This window comes from Podarcis pityusensis, assembly GCF_964106645.2.
Source record: "Podarcis pityusensis genome assembly, chromosome: 8".
NCBI lineage: Eukaryota > Metazoa > Chordata > Lepidosauria > Squamata > Lacertidae > Podarcis > Podarcis pityusensis.
In genome coordinates, this window is record NC_138033.1 from 37,830,355 (window position 1) to 37,854,554 (window position 24,200).

Genomic DNA, 24,200 nt, shown 5'->3' on the forward strand with positions numbered 1-24,200 from the left:
CGGATAATAAATGCTGGAAATGTAAAGAAACTGAAGGTACATTCTTTCACCTTTGGTGGACGTGCCCAAGGATTAAGGCTTTCTGGGAGATGATATATAATGAATTGAAAAAGGTATTTAAATATACCTTCTTGAAGAAACCAGAGGCCTTTCTCCTAGGCATAGTCGGCCAATTGGTGCCAAAGAAGGACAGAACTTTTTTTATGTATGCCACAACAGCAGCAAGAATACTCATTGCAAAGTATTGGAAGACACAAGATCTACCCACTCTGGAAGAATGGCAGATGAAGCTGATGGACTATATGGAACTGGCAGAAATGACTGGCAGAATCCGAGACCAGGGAGAAGAGTCGGTGGAAGAAGATTGGAAGAAATTCAAAGACTACCTACAGAAATATTGTAAAATTAATGAATGTTAGAATGATGTTGGATAGAAATTAAGTGGTTTCCAGCTGTAATGCTTTAAGGGAATATGAAAAATGGGTTGTTAATAGGTAAAAATCTAATGTTACTATTTTAAGACCAAAGATTAGGATAAACAAAGAGGGTAAGGATTTGCTGAACCAACAAATTGAACTGGAATACAAAAAAGGGAGGTATGAGGAGGTCCGGGAAACAAGCTAAGGAAAAATAAGTAATGGAAAAATTGAGTGGTTTTTAATCATTTTTATTTTGTATTTTGTATTTTTTCTTTTTTTTCTTTTTCTTTTTACCTTTTTGTCATTTTTATATTGTAACATTTGGAAAATCTCAATAAATATCTTATAAAAAAAAGAAGAAGATCCCAGGTCTTGTGCCCAATATGCAGAACTGACTGCCTTAGGCAGGGCAGCCATCTCTTTGGGTCCTAATTGGCTTTCTGGATTGCAGGAATGCCTCCCCTTTGTGCTTCTCCACCTCTTCACCACCACGACCGCCCTCCCTGTGACCTCCACACTTTCCACTTCTGCCTTGTTTCAGTCAAACAAGAGCTTACTCCGGAGAGGGGTCTTTCTGCTGCCATGTGCCTCTGGAAATGGGCAGGGCAGTCAAGGGTGTGTGGCAACAGGGAGGAGGGACAGGCACACACCCAGGTGCCCTGTAGTTGGGGAGGGAAGGAATGAAGACTGGCTTGTGTCTCCATGAGCTTGGGAAGGGGGAGCCTACATCTTAGCAACATCTGTTTTGGTGATGAATTGAGAGGCAAATGTCTTGGGGCGGTTCTGTTTTTGTTCTTTGAGCTGCTCTATTTTTATCTTCCCATGTGATGTTCCTTTACATCATATTTACCAAGTTGAAATACAAAACATCCTGTAGTAGTATTAACCGGCTGGAAAGTCTCTCCTGCACATCAGGTTTCACTTAAGATAATCTGCTTGCCTTCCCTGGTGGTGGTGGTGGCAGCAGCAGCAGCAGCAGCAGCAATCCTAGTGCATGTTTGGGGATGGAGAAGGGTGTGGGGATCTGCTCTTGCACCCGCTCATAGGAGCTTGATGGTCAAAAGGCAGCTTCTGCCTCCTGAGTGGTTCCTAAGTGGTTCCATAGGATTGGTGGAGCTGCAGCTCTCTGAAGCCCTTTCACAGCCCCATCTGCCTGGCGGACAGCTGGGGGAGGGGGATGAGGACTGGAAGTTCATTGGTCTCAAGGCACTCCAGGAACTTTCCAGTGGCCCCCCTCCAGCCCCCCTCCGTTCCTGCAGAAGAGCCAAGAGACAGAAAAATAGTTGCTCTGTGAATGACACAGAATTTCTTCCATCTTGCTCTGCCCCAGAGTCGCAGGCAAGAGATACTGAGCAAAATGCTTTAGACTAGAGGAAGGGGTTTGTAGAGGCTCTCAGAGGAGTTTTCTGTTGGGGGGTGGGGAATAGTCTGAAACATTTCAGGGGGGAACTTGGAAAAGAGCTTGAATAACAAAGGGCAAGCAAGCAAATTAGGGGCCGATGTAAATCCAAAACTCTCTGTTGACCTTTACAGACAGTAATGACACCTAGTTTGGGGACTGAAGCTGCCATGGTTGGGCTGGCAGACTTCTGTTGTGGTGACGGAAGAGGGAGAGAGGTGGCGGGAGGGAGTCTTGCTGCATCTCCTGGGCCCCTCATTAGCATTTAGAACTTTTGGCCTCCTCAGAACCTTTCTCCGTTGACAGTGGAGGGCACAGTGTTGAGCTAGGGCTGCTTCTGTTTTACAAAAAGCTACCATGATGCAGTGCTGAGAGACAATTGTCCTGCCACAAGAGGGATGACTCTGCAGGGCAGTGCCAAATTGCAGTCTTCTGTGGTGTTGACCATCTGTATGGAACTGCGGGAGAGGAGAGCAAGTTAAGAGTGTGTAGTCCTCCTGTTGCCTTTCTGCAAGGAATAAAGCTGGGCTTGTAGGGAATTTTCCTGGGCAAAAGCATATCATACAGTTACACGGTGTAGAGCTGGTCTAAAGAAAGAAGATTTCCTTTAGGAGACTTGCCCAACCAGCTTGTTTTGGAATACTGCTCCCACCAGCCCTAGTCCAAAACAACTAGTGTTTCTGACGGATGGTGAGCTACCTGAGTAGGCCCATGCGTATCACACAGTTTCCTTGAACTGCTTATCCTTTTAGGGAATCTTTGCAGAATCCTCCCATACACCCAGCGTTTGCAGATGCCAGAGAAGTAAAACTGCTTCCGGACAATTTCTGCAGAAGTAATGAACACAGGCTAAGCCTGCAGACTGCTGGGCTGCTGGGCAGAACTCGCCATTATCTTCACCTCTGAGGAAGTAGAGGGAGAGAAGAGAAACCTTAAGGGAAGGGGGAGCGCAGGCACTTGTTTAATACCAGGTGATGATGTGTGTGATAGAGAAGTTGAATTTGGGCACATGTAGCATTTTCCCGCTTGATCAAGCTGTATGGCTGACCAGGTGGTGGAGTTGAGGAGAAATTCAAGCTGTCTTCTTTCTGAGCTTCCCGCTAGAGTGCAGTCTGCTGTGGCAGGCCACGGAAACATGATGATGACTAGAGAAGGCATGTGCTGCTCACCTTGGCAGTGAGAGTTAACACCATCATAGTTGCTTTCCAGGAAACCTCTGCAGCTTCTCCCTGAGCAATTCCCCTGAGACAACCCTACTCAGTTGCAACTCACCCTTGTGCTCACTGTGGGCAGCTGAGGTGTCTCAACACAACACTCGTGGGCTTAGGCTTCTCTTTATGTGTACTAACAGCCAGTCTGGTGTGTTGCGTATCTGTGATTCCTCTGATTTGTGAGTATCAGCATGAATGAATCGGTTCAACTGTGTTTTCTTAACACCTCCTCCTGCCTTTCTAGTATTTCTGCTCCTATAAATAGTAAGGCAGGTTTAATTGTATCTTCTTGCTATGCCATCGTGGGCGAGCCACCCATCGGTGGCAGAAGCTGGAACAGAGGAAGTTAAAGGGATCTGGGAGGCGTGGGTGGGACTCTTGGAAGCCTCTCTGCTGCTTGACTGTTTCTATGTTGTAACTGTGCAGATTAATTGAAAACTGGCTGGGCAGAGATTAGGAGCTATGAGATGGTGGGCACAGGAATACAAAGCTGAGGTCTTGCTATGGATGTACCTTCATAGCAGCAAGTGGGTCTCCTCTCTGCATGCCTCACACTGACTGCCGCTTGTTCAGAGTATCCAAATTCAACAAATTTTGCTGCTGAACCAGCAGCAGATTGAAATAGTGAAGCTGCAGCCTGTTTCCTGCTTGTGTTGTGCATTGTGCAGCAATATTTGCCAACTCCTGACCCCAAATGAGACGCCTGTGATTTTACAAGCTGCCTGGCAGGCAGGGAGAGAGGCTGCCAGAGTGGCTTTTCTGGTCCGTTCTGCAGTGGTGCACATCTTCTTTACTTGTCGTTCATGAGTGTGGAGCCCAGGAGTGCTGACTGAAGAGCCAAGCATTGACTTCCCCATCGACAGACGATTCGTGGAACTGTCTGACCTGCAACTTTTTTTCCTCTTGAAAAGGCATGATCAGCATCTGATTGTATAAGGGGAAAAAGAGACCTATGTTAGGGGGCAATCCTTGAAGCTTTTCCTGTGACCTGGACATTCTGCCCAATTACATCAGGTCTGACCCTTGCAGATAACTTCCTTTGAAGAAGGCCCTGTTCAGCCTTGAGTATCAGTTCCCACCCACCCCTTGTCTTTCTGTTGTTTTCCATATATTTGGACAGGATAGTAAGCCTTTGTAAGAGCCAGGAAACAAGTGGCTTGGGCACTTAAGTGCCTCCAGACTCTCCAAAACCTTACAAAAACAAAGGAACTGGGTGCTCGTGAAGAAGGGCGGGGGGGGGGGGGAGAGAGAGAGAGAGAGAGAGAGAGAGAGAGAAAGAAAGAAGTGCATATTTTGTTTCCTACATCCAAAGAGTTATACCCTAAGTTTGAGGAGAGGCTTTGAGAATGATATTTGCCTGCCCATTCTGCACCTTTTTAACATTATGCTGTTTGATTGAAGGTTTAAACAAGTATTAAGGTTGATCTTTATTGCCAGTGCCTACCATGACCACCACCCTTTCTAGCAAGAGGACACACTTTCCCCTTCAAAAGAAGTTTGGCTTTGGGGTTGTCTTTTGCCTCTGTTCTCCATGGCCTAGTGACGGACTTGAATCACAGTTTATCTATGCTGGCTGGGGCTGATGGAAGTTGTAGTCTGAAACATCTGGAGGGCATCAAGTTAGCAAAGGCTGTTTCTTGGACATATTGAGAGTCCTGTTGTGCAAGGTAGTCTTGTGGGTTCATAGAGCATCTCTCCTGAGATGTTTCATTTCCATAGGATGTTTCGATTTCCATTTTCCCATAACCCAGCCTGCTCTATAGCTGTGCTTAACTGGGTTACTTTAAATGCTCTTTGGAATGACTGCCTAATAATCAAGTTTTCACCTTTATCTGTCAGCTTTGGTTTTCTATTGCTGTGCCAGGTTTGTGCCAATGTCTGCATATAGGAAATGCATTTTTATGCCTTTTCAGTTCAGAGGCATCTCCACACCTTTCCTCTCCCTATGACTCAGAGGAGGACCAGAGTTCCTGATCTCTTTTATGACTGTAAAACAAAGGACAGGCTAAAACAAATGGTAGTGTGCCTTCACTATGTATTGCAGGGGAAGGGCCACGGTAGCTCAGTGGCAGAGCATCTACCTTGCATGCAGGAGGTCCCAGGTTCAATCCCCCATGGCATCTCCATGTAGGGTTGGGAGATCCTTGCTTGAAAGTCTGGAGAACTGCTGCCAGTCATTGTGGACAACAGGAGCTGCTTGGTATAACACAACTTCATGTAGCTGGAGAGAGTAAAGCTGCCACTTCAAATCAGAGCTAGGATTGCCTGCTGTGATCACGGGTGACAAGCAGAGCTTGGAAACCCACCTGCACTTCTACAGGCGCTTCTTCCTTAAACAGAGTTAACTTCCTCTCTCCTCCTTCTTCCAGGTACCAAAGGCATGGAGTGCTCTCCCTCGACACCCACCATGAACTCGTACTTCTATAAGTTCATGATCAACTTGCTCAAGAGATTCAGCAGTGAGCGGAAGCTCCTGGAGTTGCGGGGAGCTTTCATCATCAGGTGAGGCCACATCCCACCTTGCCGCCTCTGTGCTTCCAAATGCCTTTCTGGTTTCTGTGTGTTCCTGTGTACAGTTTGGAGCCTGCCTCGAGTGCTGGGGTGGGGGGACAGTTCTCTTCCTGCAACCAGTGGTGTCTTCCTCTCAGCTCCCTCAAGACCCTTCTATTGGTGTGAGGTCAGGAGACAGGCTGTCTATGGGCTGTCGGTAGTGGCACCTGCCCTGTGGAACACCCTCCCGTCAGATGTCAAGGAAATAAACAACTGTCTGACTTTTAGAAGACATCTGAAGGCAGCCCTGTATAGGGAAGCTTTTAATGTTTGCTGTTTTACCGTGTTGGATGTTTTAATTTGTTGGAAACTGCCCAGAGTGGCTGGGGCAACCCAGTCAGAGGGGCGGCATATAAATAATAAATCATTATATTATTATTATTCCTTTGAACTTAACATGTGAACATAAAAATAGCCCACTGGATCAAGACAATGGCCCATCTAATCCAGCATCCTGATCTCACAGTGGTCATCCAGATGCCTGTGGGAAACCTGCAAGAAGGATCCGAGCTCAAGATCAAGCTCCCCTTCTACAAAGTCCAGCAGCTGGTATTCAGAAGCATTGCTGCCTCGCAACTGCAGAGGCAGAGCAGAGCCATCATGGCTACTAGCTATTGATAGCCCTCTCCTCCAAGAATTTGTCTAATTCTCTTTTAAAGCCATTCAAGTTGGTGGCCACCACTTCCTCCTGTGGGAATGAGTTCCATAGTTTAATTATGTGGTGCATGAAGAAGCACTTTCTTTTGTCTGTCCTGAATCCTTCAACGTTCAGCTAAATTGGACGTCCATGAGTTCTAGTGTTTAGAAGAGCGGGAGAGAAACTTTTCTCTCTCCACTTTCTCCATGTTTGTTCAGCTTTTCCTCACCAAAGTCAGGGGAGGGGAGAGCAGAGCCTCTGGCTCTTTGATAAACGGAGATACAATGGAGGCCAAGCAGCTGTGAGCTGTACTTCTGTGGTGGGCTGCAGGCTTGCCTGGGACAATGCTCTGCTCAGCTGGGGCAAAACTAGGCTGGCCGGTCGCCCTCTTTCATCAGAGTGTCTCTCTCTCCCCCCCCCCCCACTCGGCTGCCGCCAGCTCATTTGCTTTATGGAAAGGAGCAGCTCATGAGAGGCCAACTGTTGTTCATGAATGCCTTTTAGTCCAAGTGAACTGCATGCAGCAGCCCATGTGAGGGGAGGCAGCAGCCACAGGTTTCAAGCCTTGGGTTTCCTGTGTGTCACAGAGCCAGGCCTGCTTTTGGCTACCCTAGATTTTGAGGATGCATTCCTGAATGAGAAACGAAAGGATTCTGTTCAGAACGAGAGCCTACAGACTTTGGCACCATTAGGATGTGCCTCTGTGTGTGTCAAGCAGAGAGAACACTTCTTAAATCTCTCCAATTGTGGGTCAGAGGATGCAAGGGCAGCTGTGCCGGCAGGCCTCACTCTTGCCATGGGCTTGTGGGAAGCCAGATGATGGCAAAGGGAAAGCAGTGTGTCCACAAACCCACTCATAGAATCAGAATAGTAGAGTTGGAAGGGATCCCATCCAGTCCAATCCCCTGCAATGCAGGAATCAGAGCTAAAGAATCCCTGACAGATGGCCACCCAGCCACATGTTTAAAAACCTCCAATGAAGGAGAGTCCATTCTACTGTCCACCAGCTCTTTACTGTCAGAAAGTTCTTCCCAATATTTAGTTGGAATCTCCTTTCTTGTAATTTGAATCCATCGGTTCACGTCCTCTCCCTCTGGAGCAGCAGAAAACAAGCTTGCTCCATCTTCCATGTGGCAGCCCTTCAGATATTAGAAGATGGCTTTCGTGTCACCTCTCAGTATTCTCTTCTCCAGGCTAAATATACTCAGCTCCCTCAACTGTTCCTCATAAGGCTTGGTTTCCCAGACCCTTGATCATCTTGGTCACCCTCCTCTGCGTGTGTTCAAGCTTGTCAATATAATTCCTAAACTGTGGCACTCTCATACTGCAAGAGTGGATCACCTTGAGAACAAATTATTTTTTATTATTTATGTCTATTTTTATCCATGTCTGCAGCTCTTTTCCAAGTAATGCATCACGCCCAAAAGAGAAGCGGTTGCTCCTGGGAGCTTATAAACCACATTTTGGCTATTGGGAGGGAGGAAGGGAAGAAAGGCAGATGGGTGAGGAGAAGGAGGGAGTGCTTCTGTTTTCCTCTGTCTCTCAAATGCAAAGATGCAGGGCTGAGTGGAGAACGTGGGTAAAAGGGCACTTTTTCAAAATATTAAGAGCCACAGGATTTTCCTGACAGGCTTCTTTCCTAAAGGCCCTCAAGACAAATTCTGGGGTTTGGCTGCCAAATGTAAACCCCAAATGCATCAGTAGCCCATGAAGCATCTGATCAGCAAGTCCAGGTTCATTTCTAGGTCAGGCCAGCAAACCTTTCAAGCCGTCCTCCCCTCCCTCCTTCCTTCCACATTTTGGTTTTGAGTAGGACACAAACTCTCATAACTGCACTTACATAAGAGTCATTAGGATGCACGGCAGCCCACTCTGTGGCCGTTGACCATTTGGCTTGCAAGGTTGGTGGCAATCGGAGCGTTACTTTGCTGTAGCTAGAACTTCGATTCATTTTTAATTGCTCTGTGGCAAGAGGCACAAAGAACCCGCCCTTTTGTGAAGGTTGCCCTTGTTTTTTGGTTGGCATGTCCTGAACATGAAGGGCTGTTCTTGTTCGCTGCTGTTGTTGTCTTCGACACGTCCAAATTGTTAAGATTGGGAGCCACTGGCCAATATTTTTGTTGGCTTCACAATGCCTCCCTCTCGCTATTCTGGCTGTGCTCCTGGGGCTTGCCTTGACATCCCTTCCCTTGAGTTTCCTCAGAGAGGAAGACTCGGGTGTGTCAAAATGATGAAATCAATCACCACAACTCACTCTACATTGATATCCCGATGCAGGAAGAATGCTCTACGTCAGTGGTTCCCAAAGTGAGCAGTACTAAGCTTACTAAAGGAACCTTTAAGAGGCAAGGAGGCGTGGTGATAGGAGAGTACTGGAGGTGCAAATGATTATCAGACTTTGAAAAGCTGGTATCACTGGATCAAGTTCACCAGCTTTGTTGAATTAATTAAACTGAACAGTTTTGATTGGATTTTGAATAAACATGAAATTGTTACCTGTTTGAATTTTATTATGTTATTATTCTCCTTAGTGGGTTATGCAACCCACTATTCTGAATAGTGCTTTTCATAGCATAGGGTAGGGGGCACTGGGGGTGAGTTTATGGAACCAAGGGGTCAGTGTATTTTTATCCTGTGAAATGCCCTGATATCTTTGGGTGAAGAGCAGTATATGAATATAATAAACAAAAATAAATGAAACAAGAAATTTGGGAACCACTGCCCTAGAAGACACCACCCATCCAGTGGAAGTGGCAGCGATCTCTGCTTAGATCCTAAGGGTATTTAGTGGGCCTTCTTCATAACATGTTCTACCTAGCTGCCAGTGTGAAGCTTTGTAACAATCACTTGTACCTCCTCTTGCTGTTTTGCTGGATAAGGAAAGAAGCACCTCTGGTTGCATCATTCTGTTTTGCTGTTCAGGAGACTTGAGTGCACCTTGTGTGAGGCTCTTGTGGGCATAGTCCTGGTGAGAATCTGAGGGCAACAAGAAGCAGGTCGTTCTCCAGGCCTTTTGTCATTTGATTACTTTGCCATTCTAAGCTTGTCACTGAATTCTGGGACACAGCCTGCACTTTTTGGAAAAGACCACTGGTACCGCAGCGTTCATTCTGCACTTGAAGTAGTAGTTTACTGCAGTCCACAGCTGAATGTGGAAGAGGGTGGAGTTGGCTTCACTTGCCCAGTTGGAAATGGGCCTCTTGTGTTATCCATGGCTGTGCTCTGTGGGTATGTCAAGGTAGTTGGAAGTTCTGGAAATCAGTGTTAAGATTCTTTCTGCAAACAAATGTTTTTCATTGAGTTGAACAGGTGCCACAAATGTGCCTGCTTCTACAAAGACTAAGAAAGAGGGAGGAGTTGAGAGCATGATAGACAGGTGGAGAGGAAGGCACCAACTCAGCGTAGTCAGTGCAGAGGACCAGGGAACTGCAGGGGGGCCACATGTCCCCCCCCAAAATGTTTTCCCCTCTATTGGCTTCTGAGATATAGCTGAATTTTGGCCCCTGCACAGCAGTTGGATACCTTTTATTTTATTTAAAAATAATAATAAAGCTGATAACTTGCACTGAATCCTATGCCAGGTGCTTTCAAGACAACCCACCTCTGCCCTTACAATTCACCCCAGTCAGGTTTTTTCAGATTTCTTGAGATTCCAATTTTTTAAAAAATACCACTGAGTCTTAGAAAGCTACTAAAATTTTGCAAAGCAGTATGTGTCAGCTGCAAACAGCCACTATCCATGGCTTTCAGAATCCCAGCAGCAGCAGCCTGTTGACATTCTCTTCCCCATTCGCATGGCCAGGGAATCCTCATCCTGAGGATTGCAGGGGGTGACGCTGGGCTCCCCCTGTTCTTAGAAGCTGGAAGTCTTTGGGTCTTGCATTGTTTTTAGATATAGGAGGCCTGGATTTTCCTGCTTTGCTCAATGCACTTTGGCAGTGGGTTTCTCGGAGGATGGGAGAGGAGTAGGTGGCTTGTTGGGTTATAAACCAGTGGAATGGAAGCCACAGTATTCAAGTCCCTCTTGCATGATAAGAGAAGGCCACAGGGCAAGGGGAGCCAGAGCACAACATGGGTGCCTCTCAGTGCTGCTAATGGGGCAGGGTTGTAGCTCAGTGGGAGGGCATCTGCTTTGCCTGCAGAAGGTCCCTTATTCAATCCCCAACGGCATCTCCAAATAGGGCTAGGAAAGGCTCCTTGCCTGAAACCCTGGAGAGGTTCTGCCAGTCAGAGCATACAGTACTGAGCTAGATGGACTGAGGGCCTGATTCAGTATCTGGCAGCTTCCTGTGTACGATGCCACATTTATCTGTATGCCTGTGGTGCCCTAATCTTTCCCCTTCTCCTTTTGAAGGGTAGGTTTCTGTTGAACATGAAGCAAAAGATTTGATGACGAGAGCAGTTTGAGAGTGGAGCTGATTTAGCTGAAGGGGAGTGGTGGGTTCTCCTGTGCTGGATGCCTTCAAGCAAGCAGGGGCTGGACAGCCATCTGTCTACCCGGGGTGCTCCAGATCTCTGGCTTTCCTGCATCAAGCTATAGTGGGGATTGGCGTGTGTGTGTGTGTGTGTGTGTGTGGACTGGGCTTCCAGGAACTCCACATGGTTCCCTCCAGCTCTCAATACATCTGAGCAAACTGCCTAAAACTGCAAGCCCAGGCTTTATTTTTTTAAAGTTAATAGATTGATTTGTTCAATAGATTCTTGCAGTACAGCAATAGGATTATTTACAAAATTAAGCTAATGTATGATACCACACTCTATCAATATGTTGAGGCATCTTGCGTCTGTGTGGGAGACCCTTTGGTTGGGCAAATATCCAATTTATTTTTCTCATTGATGTATTAATTCACGCATCTCCTTCCTTTTCCATTCATCGAAGGCAATGTACTTTCCTCGTGGCTCCAAGAGCAAAGTGGTCGAGGTGGCCCTGTGCACAAAGCGACTTCCTCTCCTTCTTTCCTTCCCCCAAAGCATGCATGATGTTTGTAAGGTAGAAAGCATTCTTGGCGGTGTTGAGATTATCGCAAGGTAACAATTGACTAGTTAAGCAATCTCTAAGTAGCCATTGCTGCAATTAAATCTTAATTGGTCTATCTGCGCTGGATAGGACCCCTCATTGCTGACATGTGGCTAAGCATAACTACTTGGGAAACAGCTGGTCCATTCTGTGGGGAGAAGGCATATTGGCCAAAGACCATTCATTTCAGAGATGGTAATGGCTCCTTTGGCGCTATTAGCATCCCCGATAAATAAGAGGATGCTTTTCAAATACGCAGGGATCATCCGTGTTTGGTCTCAGTGCTCATTTTTAGTAATTGATTGACATTAAGCTTCACATCTGCAGCCTAATGGCTTCAGATTCTGAGAGTGGGAGGCAGGCTGCCTAGTTAGGTAGGTGGTCAAATTGAGCATGCCAGTGCTTGTGATGTGGAAGGCCCCCCCCCCCCATCTACACTAGATGTAGATGCAGAAGTGGCATATATCTGCAGTATGGGGCAGGTGGCAACTCTGCTTTCAGAAGAACCAGAATGACAGGGAGTGATTTTTGCTTTTTAAAAAACCTTTGCATGGGGGGGTGAGTAGCTTTTCCGAAGGGTTTCTTGGGCGTTGGAGCAACTTGTAAAACCGAAGCCAGTCTGTTTCGATTTGGTAGCTTCCTGCTAGAGATAGGCAGCTCTCCTTGGCCTGGATTGAAAATGTTCAGAATTTTTCCAGGGCAGAAACATGGGGGAAAGGAGAATAATTTCCCAACCTCCTTTATTTCCCCACAGAGACACGGCCCCTTCCCTTTCCTCATAGCAGCAGCTGATTAGTTTAAACCAGACCCTTTTGGAGAACCCTAAGAAGAGGGACACGTCCTGCTTTCAGGGGGGCCCACGTGTCCCTGAGAAAGAAGACCCGAAGCAAAGCAAAACGCTTCTCCTCTTTGTCCTTGCTGTTCCGGTGCCATCAGCAGCCTTAAATATGAAGACGGAGCTTCTGCGCCCAGTGGGCATTTGGCCAGTAGGGGAATGAATGCCCTTGGCGTGGGAGGCTGCACAGTCAGTGGTGTGCAGAAGGGAGCCACTTCAGAGTGCAGGTGCCTCTCTGGGAAGAGGGTGGCATTTGGGAACCACTGTGTTTGCCTTCCCCTGGGCTTCTTGTGGGTTTGCCTTCTTCCTGCCAAGTGGAGTCTTGTGACTGGAGGATGCATTCAGTTCATTACAGCCGGCTGTGATCTTAGCACTCCTCGCTCTTTCCTCCGGTCTGTTAGTCCCACACCTGGGAAGAAGGGGTTGGACACTCTGTTTTTGAAAACCCTGCTTAGGTTATTCACTTGGGTAGCTTAGTTATCAGTTTGTTTTGCCCCCATGATGTCCAGGTCCAACTAGACAAAGGGCACCCACCATTTCAGCATGGGGATTAATAGAAGGGCCGTGACAGGAGCGAGTATTCTCAGTAACTATGCTTTTAAACAAACCACACTTCCTTGAATTTCAATGTCCTCGAGAAGTGTAGCTGTTCTAAAATTGAAAGCAGAAGCTTCTGGCCTCCTTGCAGGCACAATTGAGAAGTAGGAATACAGAAGCCTAAGACTTGCGATGTCTAGCTAATGTAGTATCAGGAAACCATGGTCTCCTGTTACATCTGAAGTGAGCCATGGTTCTCTGTAGCAGAAGATGCTAATTGGCTGCCATTAAGTCAGTACAGTAATCATTTGTGTGTAAACTATTCACCCGATTCCCTATGCATTTCTGAATGCAGTGAAGGTATCTGAAGGTGCCATCTGCCTTCAACACTCCTCCTCCCTCTGTGGAAATCCTTAATAACATTTATTCACCTTTCTCATGCTGTGTAAAAGGAAGGTGCAGCCTTATCGCTGTATATTCCTCAAAATTGGATAAGCCTGTGAGCATTTGCTCTTGTTAGCCCTCCTGAAGCGTCTTCATCTATTGCGTTTCTAATGAAGAAATTGAATGGTTAGAAATAAGGAGCTTGAGCTGCCTCGGAAATTAGGCCACAGCTGTCAGCCTGAAAGCAAAACATGCATCTCTGAGGAAGATGCTGGCAGAATCCGCTGCTGATTAACCCCCTTTTAAACCGAGATGAAAAAACAAAAACAAAACTCCTGGTGCCTTGAAGCAAGCTGGGGAAAGCAGCCAGAGAGAGGCAGGGAATGGAACATGATTCCTCCTCCATAGAGCGAGGGCAGAGATCTTCCTTTCGCTGTGGGTCTTTGGAGCTTTGGTCCAGTTCAGCCTTCCCTAACCTGGTGCCCTCCTCCAGAGGCTTTGGGCTACAACTCCCATCAGCCCCAGACAGCCCTGCTGTGTAGTCTTCCCTTAGCATGGCCTTGCTGGCTGGGGCTGATGGGAATTGCAGTCTAAAACCTCTGCAGTGTTTAATAAACACTTGGGGGAAATTGTGTGTATTACAAAGTGACTTAAGTGTCACTGTCTTTGTGTTGTTCCACTCAAAGGTCAGTGAATCTGACCCCCTTGCTGGTACAGAAAATCTGTCGCCACAGCTTCCCTAATAGGTGACCGTCCAGCCTTTGCCAAGAGGCCTGTAGCGAAGGAGAGGCTGCAGCCACCTTCCAAGGTAGGTCTGTTCCAGTGCAGAAAAAGCTTGTGCCTTCGGCTTAAGTTTACTGGAGGTCCTTTTTCTTGTCCTTTGAACCCGTTGATTCCGATGCTGCTCCCTGAAGCAACAGAAAACAAGTTCGAACTCGTTCTTCCATGTGGATTTAATTTTCAAATAGTCAATGCCTCAAGCTCATGTTTATATTTAATTTGTTTGCACAGGGTCAGATGCCATCTACATGGTACATTAAAAGTGTTCCCTGTAGACCCCTTGGAAGCAGTTTAAGTAGTGGCGTTCTTGCGATACAGTCCTTGCCTGCTGATTCTCTGCTATATCTGTCAATCCTGAGCCTTTGGGGAATGGTGCGCAAGCCCATTTCACACACACGCACACACCCCCAGGGCTCACCGTTGGGCTCTGTGGGAGTCCTTGGCCATAAGAGCTCAGTCATGCTCCATGGCTTCTCTTGATCTTTCTGAGAGCAGAGATAAGCAGGAGTTTTGGGATGGCGTTTGCTGCAAGTGCCTCTTTGATGCTTGCTCTGTCATACTGGCAGAGGAAGGCTGCTTCAAAATATGGGTTGCGGAATTTTCCACCTTTTATTTTTTGTCATTTTGCATGGTCTGTTGGGAAGTTGGCTGTCTTAATTCTGGGCAGTCAGAAGTGTTGTGCCAGGGGGTGTCCCTTTTAGCCAGGAGAAGTTGGGGCTTCTTACCAGGCCCGGCAGAGCCTCGCGCCACCAAACTCCGCCATGAGGGTGCTGCTTTGATCCTCTTGTGTTTGCACTTTCCAAAAGGGTTCCCTCACCGCTCAGCAGCTGCTGCTGCATTGCTGCGGCCTGGACACAGATCTTCATGTGTAGCGGATGGGGGCAGTGGAGCTGGAGCGGCCATGTGGCAGCTGCTCAGTTTTTCAGCGATTCTCCTCTTGTTATAGGCTCGGCCAACATGCTTTTCCGTAGAGGCCTGGAGTCAGGAGTCAGAGTAGCTCTTTGCGGTGTGATCCTTTAGCTCTGCAGAGAGCCCAGCAGGGTGGGTGAAATCTGGGCAATTGCAGGACAGAGCCTCCCTCCAGAGTGTTTCCTTCCTGTTCATATTTTCCTGTGTGGCTTATGATAGCCTTGAACACAATGGCTTGGTAGATGCTTGCTCACTCACGCTCCCTTTCCCTCTGGCTCCACTATCTTTCCTCATCCTCTACGATTCCTTTCCTTAGTTCCCTGCTCTGGAGCTTTAATAAAGGCAGGGCTGGCAAGATGGATAGCCCCATCCTGTGGTTTCAGCAAGGGGAAAGGCAGTGTTAGGTTCTTCTTCTGCCATTGCTTTGGCCCCTCCAGAGTGAGAAGGTTTACTAGAGGAAGGCAAGAACTTGGAGTATCTCTCCTTCCTTCTGCTTTGTTGGTATCAGGGCATTCTAAAAATGCAACAAGGTTGTTCATGTGGAATTGTTTCTGCTCCAATGCTTGAGCAAGGGGCAGAACCACAGGTCATATTTCAACAAGCCAAAAATAATGGCTGTGATCTCTACAGGATCTTGGGAATTGCACACCAGCCAGCTTTCAGGAAAAGGCTGTGTCCTGTCCATGATGGAGTCAGGACGGCAGGTTTTTTTTTCATCTTTTCACATTTTGGCTCCTTACATGCCTGTTGCAGAAGCTCAGGCTTTACATCCTATGTCTGGTCATGCTAGGAGGCTTTCACCTCTTTCAGCCACAACACACGGATGACCTGCATAGACACACACCCCTAGCTTGTTTTTCCTTCTGTCCTCCAGTCACTCACAAACACCAGCTCCTCCAACCATCTCATTCCTGTAGTAGCCATCTTGGTTTAGGGAAGAATCTCTGCCCAGACAAGTCATTTGTGCTCTTCCATTAATGATAATCCATTGATTTACAAAGAGACTTGAAAATGTATAACACAACAGGTTTTTTTCAGAATAGGAAGGGCAGACCCTCTGCTGTTCCTTTGAACGTCTGGCTGCAATTAAAAGGGCATGAAAGCCTCCTGCTGTATGCTGTACCTGTGCAAAAATGGCTACCAGCAACACACAATTGATAAAAGTGGGGCGTTTTAAGTAAACTGCCATTTTTCAACAGGTCTGGCTGGATTTAATGGATCTTCCATGCTTGGTTAAATCTTCTGGATTTTATTAACACTTCAAACAGTGTGCCCTCTCTATGTTGTTCTCCGGCTTGTATAATTCCAAAGCAGGCCAAACCTGCTTCTGCTCTTTCCTGCCTGTGGTCCTTGGAGTGTTATTGACTTTCAAGTGTGAATGGTTAATGGCCTTTGCCTTGCTCCTGCTTCTCATAGAGGGCTCTGTGTGCCTCACTGCGCCTGAACGGCTGAGGGGTGCCTGGGGTGTGATTCTGCTTGGCCATCAAGCCCATCTTTCAGCCGTGGCAATCTCTTCCCTGGAGTCTCCAGATGCTTCACAGCAAGCTTTGGAGTTTAGTAACCTGGAAGCAGCAACTTCCCCTTGCACCTCTACGTAGCAGGTTTTGCCCTGGCCGCATGGACACAAGGAGAAATGTGCAAATGCCAAACTCAAAGGTAGAACAGCTACCCGCAGATGTGGAAAACCAGATTCAGACCTTGAAACTACCCTATGAGGTTTGGGCAACCTTCCTCTTTCTGTTAGAGCATTTTCAGTCCTATCTAGCAAATGTTGCTTATGAAAGCCAAAGGTACCTCTGGGTGTGTCTGGACTCCGAGGGATCTTTGTCACCCTATTCCTGCTTCCCTGGAAATCACAGATGGCGCAAAAGAGGCTCCATCTAGATATGAGTGTGGGTTGCGGCCTTGCTGGTTACTAGGTCAGTGAGTAGAGCACACACTTTGCATGCAGAAGGTATCAGGTTCAGCCTCCGGCACCTACAACTAGGGCTTGAAAATGCTCCTGTATGAAGAGGTTACACAGTGTCTCCTCTAAACTGACCGTTCACTCTGATTTGTTTTGGTGGAGATTATACGAGATGAGCATCCCTCTTGACCTGCTTGTGTGGAGGCTATACATCTTCCCATCGACCATTTGTCCCACAATTTTTTAGTTTAAAAAGTCATTTTTTTATTTAAAAAAATGAATTTGTTGCGTCAGATCACTTTAATCCACTTTAATTGCACAAACCCAAATTTCCAGTGTGTTATTGAATCCCTCCAAAATACTGGCAGTCTGAAGAGTCGCTGTCAGTCAGTGCCAACCAGGGGAAGGGAACTTGCGGCTCTTCAGATGTTGTTGGACTCCATTTCCCATCAGCCTCAGCCAACTTGGCCAGCAATGATGGTAGTAGTAGTCCAACAACATCTGGAGGGCCGCAGGTCCTGATCCCCTGGGTATAGACCATGCTGAGCTCAATGGACCAGCGGCCTGACTTGGTGTTGGGCAGTTTCCTGTGTGACCTGCAGGGAAAAGTCTTGTGTGCTCTCAGCCCCTTAGAACAAGCTGTTTGAGCTGGCAAAGCACTATTGCAGCCTGCAAAGGCACATTTCAGACTGTGGGCACAGAGACTGCAGAGGTGTGAGACAAATGCCTGCTCTCGTCATCGCAACACAGTTTCCCATTTCAAAGCAAGCAAATCCATGGCAGGCTGAATGAGGGGGCTGGCCTGTAGCCAGGGAATGCAAATAATAAATAGCTGAATGGAAATCTGTGCAAATGTCTGTGTTTTGCCAGCTCCTATTGATAGAGAGGTTGTGTAGTGTGAGAGGCAGCAGCAGAGAGGCTCTCTCTTTTAGATTACTGTACCCACCTGCCCCCCCGCCCCGTGGCCTCTCTTCAAGCAGGTTGGAGCCTGAACATGGAGCCAGAATGCCTGAGACAGTACCTTGGAAAATGATCTCCTCATCAGGGCCAGAACCTGCAAGGCCTTTTTGGCTTTTTTGACCCACTTAGGCAGAGAGGGGCACCCAGCTGACTTTTGCTATGCCTAGATCAGTAATCTATGGCAGGAATACCCCAGAGGACACATATGTAATGTGTCCTCTGGGGTATTCCTGCCATTAGGCCTGAGTGATGTATTGGTACATCATCTTGAGGTCCAGATTGTGATGGCGTTTTGACCCGGCCATATATTGTGGGTGGGGCTGGCACCTTAACTCCCTTCTCCAGCCAAATGGGCAGGCTGCCTCCTTCCTCCCTGTGCCGGGCAGGGGCAGGGGCAGCTTCACCCAAGTGCCTTGCAGGGCCGGTGCTCCTTCCTTTTCAACATCATGATATATCACTAAATTGCAATGTACACCTGGTGATATGTCACAGTGTTGAAAGCCTGATATTGCCTAGCCCTGCCTGCTGTGAACCCTTGTTGGTATGCCCTGCATGATGGTGATGATGCCGCCGCCAACCTTGCACGCTTGGGGCTTGTGCAGCAGATAGTGCCACCCACTGCGGTTTGCTAGGGTGCCTCTCTGCAGCCTTCCCATTGCCCATGTGCCATAATCCCCCTCAAGCCGCCTGTCCCAAGGATGCCGGGAGGGAGGGAGGAGGGGATAGAGGCTGGCTTTTAATGAGATGGAATTCACCCGTCAGAAATGTATGTGCTCCACATTTCCCACGTTACTGAGATGACATAAGGGAGTTTCCATGTGGAATGCTTCAGCTGTCGGTTGGGATCACAGAGGACGCCAGCTGCAGCATCGCCCTTGTTGGTTCCTGCTGCTCCTGTTCTCTCTCCCCACCCCTCTGCCCTTCACCTTCTGTGGAGAGCCTCTATAAACTTCCCAGAGGTGCAGCAGGGCAGAAAAGAAGTTCTTGGTTTGAAACAAGAACACAGAATAAGTCTTCTTAGTAGCCTTCCCCCCTCTCACTGCCCCAAACCTAGAGGCAGCGTGGCTGTTGCTTCAAGGTAGTAACTAAAGTGCCACAAAACACTGAGTGTCATCACCATGAAGCATATGTGACAGGTGTGGGTGTGTGGCATGGAAAGAATTGCCTGTTGTGTCTCAGTATGTAGAATCTTCGCATTCAATCTTGTATCGTTCGCTCGCCAGGGAGCGCAGTTTGCTGTCTCCATCAGGGCCTTTTCAGCCTCTTCTCCAGAATTTGACATGTCAAAAAGCTACTTGGTGAGTGGGGGTGGGGGAGAGAGAGAGAGAATGGAAGAGGCCTTTCCCTCTTCCTCTTCCTCTCCCTTTTCCTCCTTTCTGAGGGGGGCCTTGAGTTGTCGCCCTTCCTTAGTGTTGTGCTTTGAGCAGTGGCCTTGGCAAGAAGGGGCATCTGGGTGGGCCTGGCTTTGTTCTTGTTGTCTTCACCCACCTAATTGAGAACCAGAATCTGAAATGCAGCCCAGGAAGTAGCCGAAAAGGGCAGCATCGATATGGCTGCAGCAGCCGCTGGTGTGCCGTCTGTGTGACATTCCTTTCATGCAAGCTCTTTTTCAGATTTCCCCAGGCCACAAAGAAACAAAATGAAAAGAAAACCCAAGCTACCTTGCCAGGCTAATCGAAAGCAGGCCTGCTAGTAGCCAGCCGTTTCCTTTTGGACTCCTGCATGAGAGGAGTCAGGCATGAGCCAGTGAGATGTCAGGGCTTCTATTTCTGGAAAATGGCTCCTCCTTCCTCCTTTTTGGTCAAGGGAGCCAGACGCGTGTCTCTCTCTCTCTCTCTCTCTCTCTCTCTCTCTCTCTCTCTCTCTCTCTCCCTCCCTGCTGTTGTAAAGTGTGTGTGTTTGGGGGCAGGTAGTCACTGGTGGGCTCTTCCCTCACTCTCTTCCTTGATACATCTCTTTCTTCCTGGCTGCTGCTGCTTCTTTTCCTAGAAAACTTTCCAGACTGTGTCTGCTTTTTATAGTATTGATCTTCACTCCTGATCTGCTAAACACAGAGCAGTTTTTTAAGGAACCCTGTTGATAAAAGTCACACAAGCCAGGTCAGAGTTTCCCTCCCTTTCATTCTGGGAGAGGAGGGAGCTTGCCTTCTCTTGGTCAGGTTGGAAGACCACACCCAACCAGAACATGATGCTGTCTCAGATACAAAGACTGTCCTCCAGGCTACTAGAGCAGCAGGATTTACCATAAAGTAAATATTCCTCCGCACCAACAAGATTTTCTTGAATCCAAGTCCAGCACCAGAATCCACATACTGTTTATTTTGTTCAGAGACTCCAGTCACTGGCATGATGGTTTTAAGCCATGGACATATCTACCTCCTGACCCCTTAGCCTTCTTGCAGAGACTTGGAATGTCTCCTCAGAAGTACGGGAAAGGTCTGTGAAGATCTTCCTAATGGATTGTCTTGTGATAGGAAAAATGTGTAGAATCTCCTTAAAATTACTGGGTCTGGCTGTCATTTTCAAAGTGGGCGAGTCTTGCACTTTGCAGATGGCAAGTTGGGGCTGCATTTTGGAGTGGCACATCTTGCTCACAGAATTTCTGGCTTTATGGCCACCCCTTGCCCAGTTTGGTCAATAGATGCAACGTGTTAGGATTGCCCAGGTGGAGACTGTGGATGAAGTTTGTGCCCCTGTCCTCCGCTGGGCCTCTTAAAAATTAATCAGGTGGCATCTCCTGCTGAGATCAAGAATCTTCAGCATAGGTTGTTAACAATCAGCATGCCGACAAAGCAGGCAGGGCCATCAGAAAGCTGCTACCCCCTTCCTTCTGCTCTGTTGGAGATAGATCTGCTCCCTGATTTGATTGCCATTAAACATGTGCCTGGTCTCACCAGCAGGTTGACAGCGCTGCTATTTTGAGCCCCCTTCCTGTTAGCGGGGAAGATGGGGCGGCTGTATTTTCCTTCAGGAGAGTGTCGGATGCCCTCAGGCAGTATTTACAGATGCCACTTCTGATTATTTGATGGCAAAGTGTTTTGTCGGTGCAGGAGCGAAGGACAGCTTGTGATGGGTGTGCAGAGGCCCTTCAGTCCTCTCTGTAGAGGAAAGGGGAGATCCTCACATCTGTCTCTGTGTGGAGTAGGGAGCAAAGAAGTGTCAGGAATTTGCACTCCCGTTCTAAAGTGGTGTTCACAAGGAGCACCTTTATTGTTCAGATTTATATGTTGCCAGACTAATCCTAATGGGGCCCTCAAGTTATGCACACACAAAAAAATGAAATAAAAACAAGGTTAAAGTCCACAGGTGCTCCAGTTCCAGTCAGTAGCATATCAGAAGCGCAGATCAAAAAAGCAAATCAGCTTGCCATACAAAAAGCACGTTCTAGGTAGTGAATTCCACAGAATAAGGGAGCGTGCTGAGTGGGCGCTTCTTGATCCAGAAGGCCTGGATGGGCGCTCAGAGAGCAGGACTTTTGTCTGGTGAGCTGTTAACATATGGGAGGATCTGATCCCTGAAGAAACCTGGAGTTGGAACCTTTAGGGCTTTAATAGTTAGAGCAAGTCCATCTGTGTCAGGGTGATGGGCTTCTTCCAATTGGCATCCATTGAGAGCTGAAGTTTCCAGATATTCTTCAAAGACAGCCCTGCACACAATGCATTAGAGTCGAAAGAAGAAGTTGCCAGAGGATGTATGAAACTGAGAAAAATAGGAAAGAGCACATTTGCAAAGCCACATCCAGCCACCAAGGCTGCCTTGAGGCACAGCTAAATCAAAGAGCATTTATCCCAACTGTTCATCTGGACCCCAGGCAGCCCTTTTCTTTGCCCCTAACCCCCATGCTTAGTAGAGTGCCCCCCTTCCTACAGCTTCTCTTCTGGGTAGAGTTGGTTTGCCCTGTTTTGGCCCACAACAACTTCTCAGGGAAGCTAATGAAAAGGAGAAACAGAACGGTGTACCTTCTCAACACAACGTCAGCAAATTCTGGACTGATTTGCAGCAATGCTCTTTTTGACCTCACAGTTGCTAATGGAATTGCCTAGCGAACATGAGAAGAAAGGAGGCTGGTCTCTGAACTGGCCAGAGGAATAGCAGCCATGAGCGGGTGGGCACAGGATGAGGAGGGCACCACCAGCAAGGAAGGTTAGTCTGGCCTGGCTTACAACTCACCACTTAGTTCTGGCCAGTATCAGTCTGGTCTTTCTCATGCTTTTCCCTCCACCCACACTCAGGTGCCCTGTGTTTTTAGTTTGTAAGCCTGAGAGCAGGGTCTGTGTTTTCAGAGAACCATCTTTATCTGAAAAATGAGCTGAGAAATATATAATAAAATGGAGTTCAGGTAAGAATTGCCTCTCCATTCCAGAACGCATGGTCATCCCTGATAATGCTGGGTAAGGTTTTTGTGCTTCATGCTCAGTCCAGCTCTGACTGGGGCCAGCTTATGCATTCCATCCCTTTGATGGGAGGTAGGAGGCACATACTTGAGCCATGTATCTTGTTTTGGATTGTTCCACTGAACTGTGGCCTGTGCACACTTGCCACTGTGGCACAAGCAGAATGCTGCAGCTTCAGGTGATTTAAACATCTGAGCATATACCATATCTTCGTTTCCTAGGGAATAGTTTCCCCGATCTCAAGAACATGCCCTAATCATGTTTGCTGGGTGTTGGTCTCGATAGGACTCAGAGCCCCATCAGCACCTGCTCACATTTCTCTCCAAGTCTCTCTGAGAGAGATTAAAGGGAGCTGCATATGCAAACCTTGGTGCTTGTGTTCTACAATCTCTTGCTGAATCACCCTCTTTCAGACCTGGAAGCTGTTCCTGCAGTAAGAGCCCATTGGGTGCTGATTCTGAGAATCCCGCCCCTGCCTCCCAAGGAAGCAGCTGACAACAAGACTCTTGCAAGCTGCTGCTAGTGGAGTGGAACCCTCTGATGGCGATGGGGGCCTGGGAGGGGGCGAAGCCTTGCTTAGCGATGAGCTTGGAGAGGCAAAGCCCCCTTGAGTTGGCTCCCTTCCCAACTCTCTGGAGCTGTATCCCAAAGTTGGAGGCCTACTTTTTCAAAGCATGTCTCTGCAATTTAAATGGTCTTTGACAAGAAAATCTTAATGAGTGTCAATGCACTAGGGGAGCGGGGTGGGGGTGATTTCTCCAGAGTTTCTGTTTGGGACTGATTGAATGACTATTCTTGGACTTGAGCAGAGGCCTTGAAATGAATTATTATTCTGTGCTGGAAATAGATCAAAACCAGAGCTTAGAGCCTTTAGAAGGGCTGAAAGAGAAAATTGATCAAGTCTCCCTCGCCTGGGGTAACTCGGGTTGCCGTTTCCCATGTCCTTTGAATGCACAGAGCTGTGAAGCCAAGCTTGTTAAAGGAGGCAGCAGCGGTAGCGGCATTAGCACTGGGCTTTGTGTCAGGCGTCCTCAGGCAAACCCTACAGTGCCACCACCGCAGGCTTGGCAGGGAGAAAGAGGGAGCCCATAGAATCAAAACAAACACGGAGGGAAATCTGGCGCTCGGTTTCCAATGCAGAAGACCTTGGGGGTTCCTGGAGAGGTTAAGCAGAGCATTCCTGCTGCGACTCGCTGAGTCCCTGTGAAAAAGCTCCAGAAAAGGTCAGCAAGGCTGGGGCTGGGTGGACTCTGAGCAGATATATTGGTAAATGAGCAGAACCACCAGACTTGCAGCACATCTTTGGGAATTGGAGACAGGGTGCAACACAGGTGAACCTCTGCTGGCTTTCTGCTTTGAAAGCGGGGGCATTTCCCTCCCTGCACAAATAACTTTGCAATCACCTAGCACACCTTCCAGATATATCATTACTGCCACCACAGGGAGCCTTTACTGGAATCGTGGGGAATAAATATTTATTCAAATTTTTAAAAAAACTGATAGAAGGGAAACGAAGGATGAAGATAATGCCACATGCAAGATTTGTTTGTTTGTTTGTTTGCATTTTCCTACCTTACACTTGCTTTGAACTCAAGGTCATTTGTGAAAGAACAAGGGTTTGACCTCAGCCCCCCACTCTGTCTGGAAAGCTTGAAATTGCTTGTGTTAATCCAGAACAGATTGGTCTGGGGTGAGGGTGGGGGCACTGCCTGATGTGTCCCAGAGAGCGAGTTGGAAGGAAGAGAAACTAGGTGAGGCAGCTGTTGCTGCTGCTGCTATGTGTGTGTGTGAATGGGGCCTGTAATAAAAAAGCTGCAATATGGAGCACTGCTCTCTTAGGATACTCATTTTTTTCTCTCTTCCATTCTGGTTTCCCCTTTCCAACAGGCAACCTAGTATTCCATGGCCTCTGAGTGAGCTTACATCATTGGGCTGTTGGGGGTCATTCTTTCTCTTCTCCCCTAAGTGTTTTTTCCTTCATAATATGTGTTATACCTTTGCAAGACCTAGGGGTATTCCCCAGAGCATTTTAATTCCTCCTTTGTTCCTCAGTGACCCTGTTTGCTAAAACCCCATTTGCACTTACCAGCTGAGTTCGCTGTTAGAAGGAGCGATGGGGCTTCTTCCCTAAGGGGCAAGTTCAGTCTTGGCCTACTGGGGGAAATGGTGACAGTGCTGATAGGAAGGAGAACACTTTTGTAAAGGCTTGCTGCAGAGGACGGGACCAGGCACTTGTTGCATCCTAGATTCTCACCCAAGATGA

At 47.7% G+C, this 24,200-nt stretch overlaps 1 protein-coding gene across 1 annotated transcript in view; it reads left to right on the forward strand.

The window, feature by feature from the left end:
* The window catches only part of VAC14 (VAC14 component of PIKFYVE complex), an 81,497-nt gene that overhangs the window by 37,260 nt on the left and 20,037 nt on the right, over positions 1–24,200 (forward strand). The window contains exon 14 of the mRNA XM_081016894.1: positions 5,399–5,531. Coding sequence (XP_080873020.1) covers positions 5,399–5,531 — 133 coding nt within the window. The remainder of the gene's footprint in view (positions 1–5,398; positions 5,532–24,200) is intronic.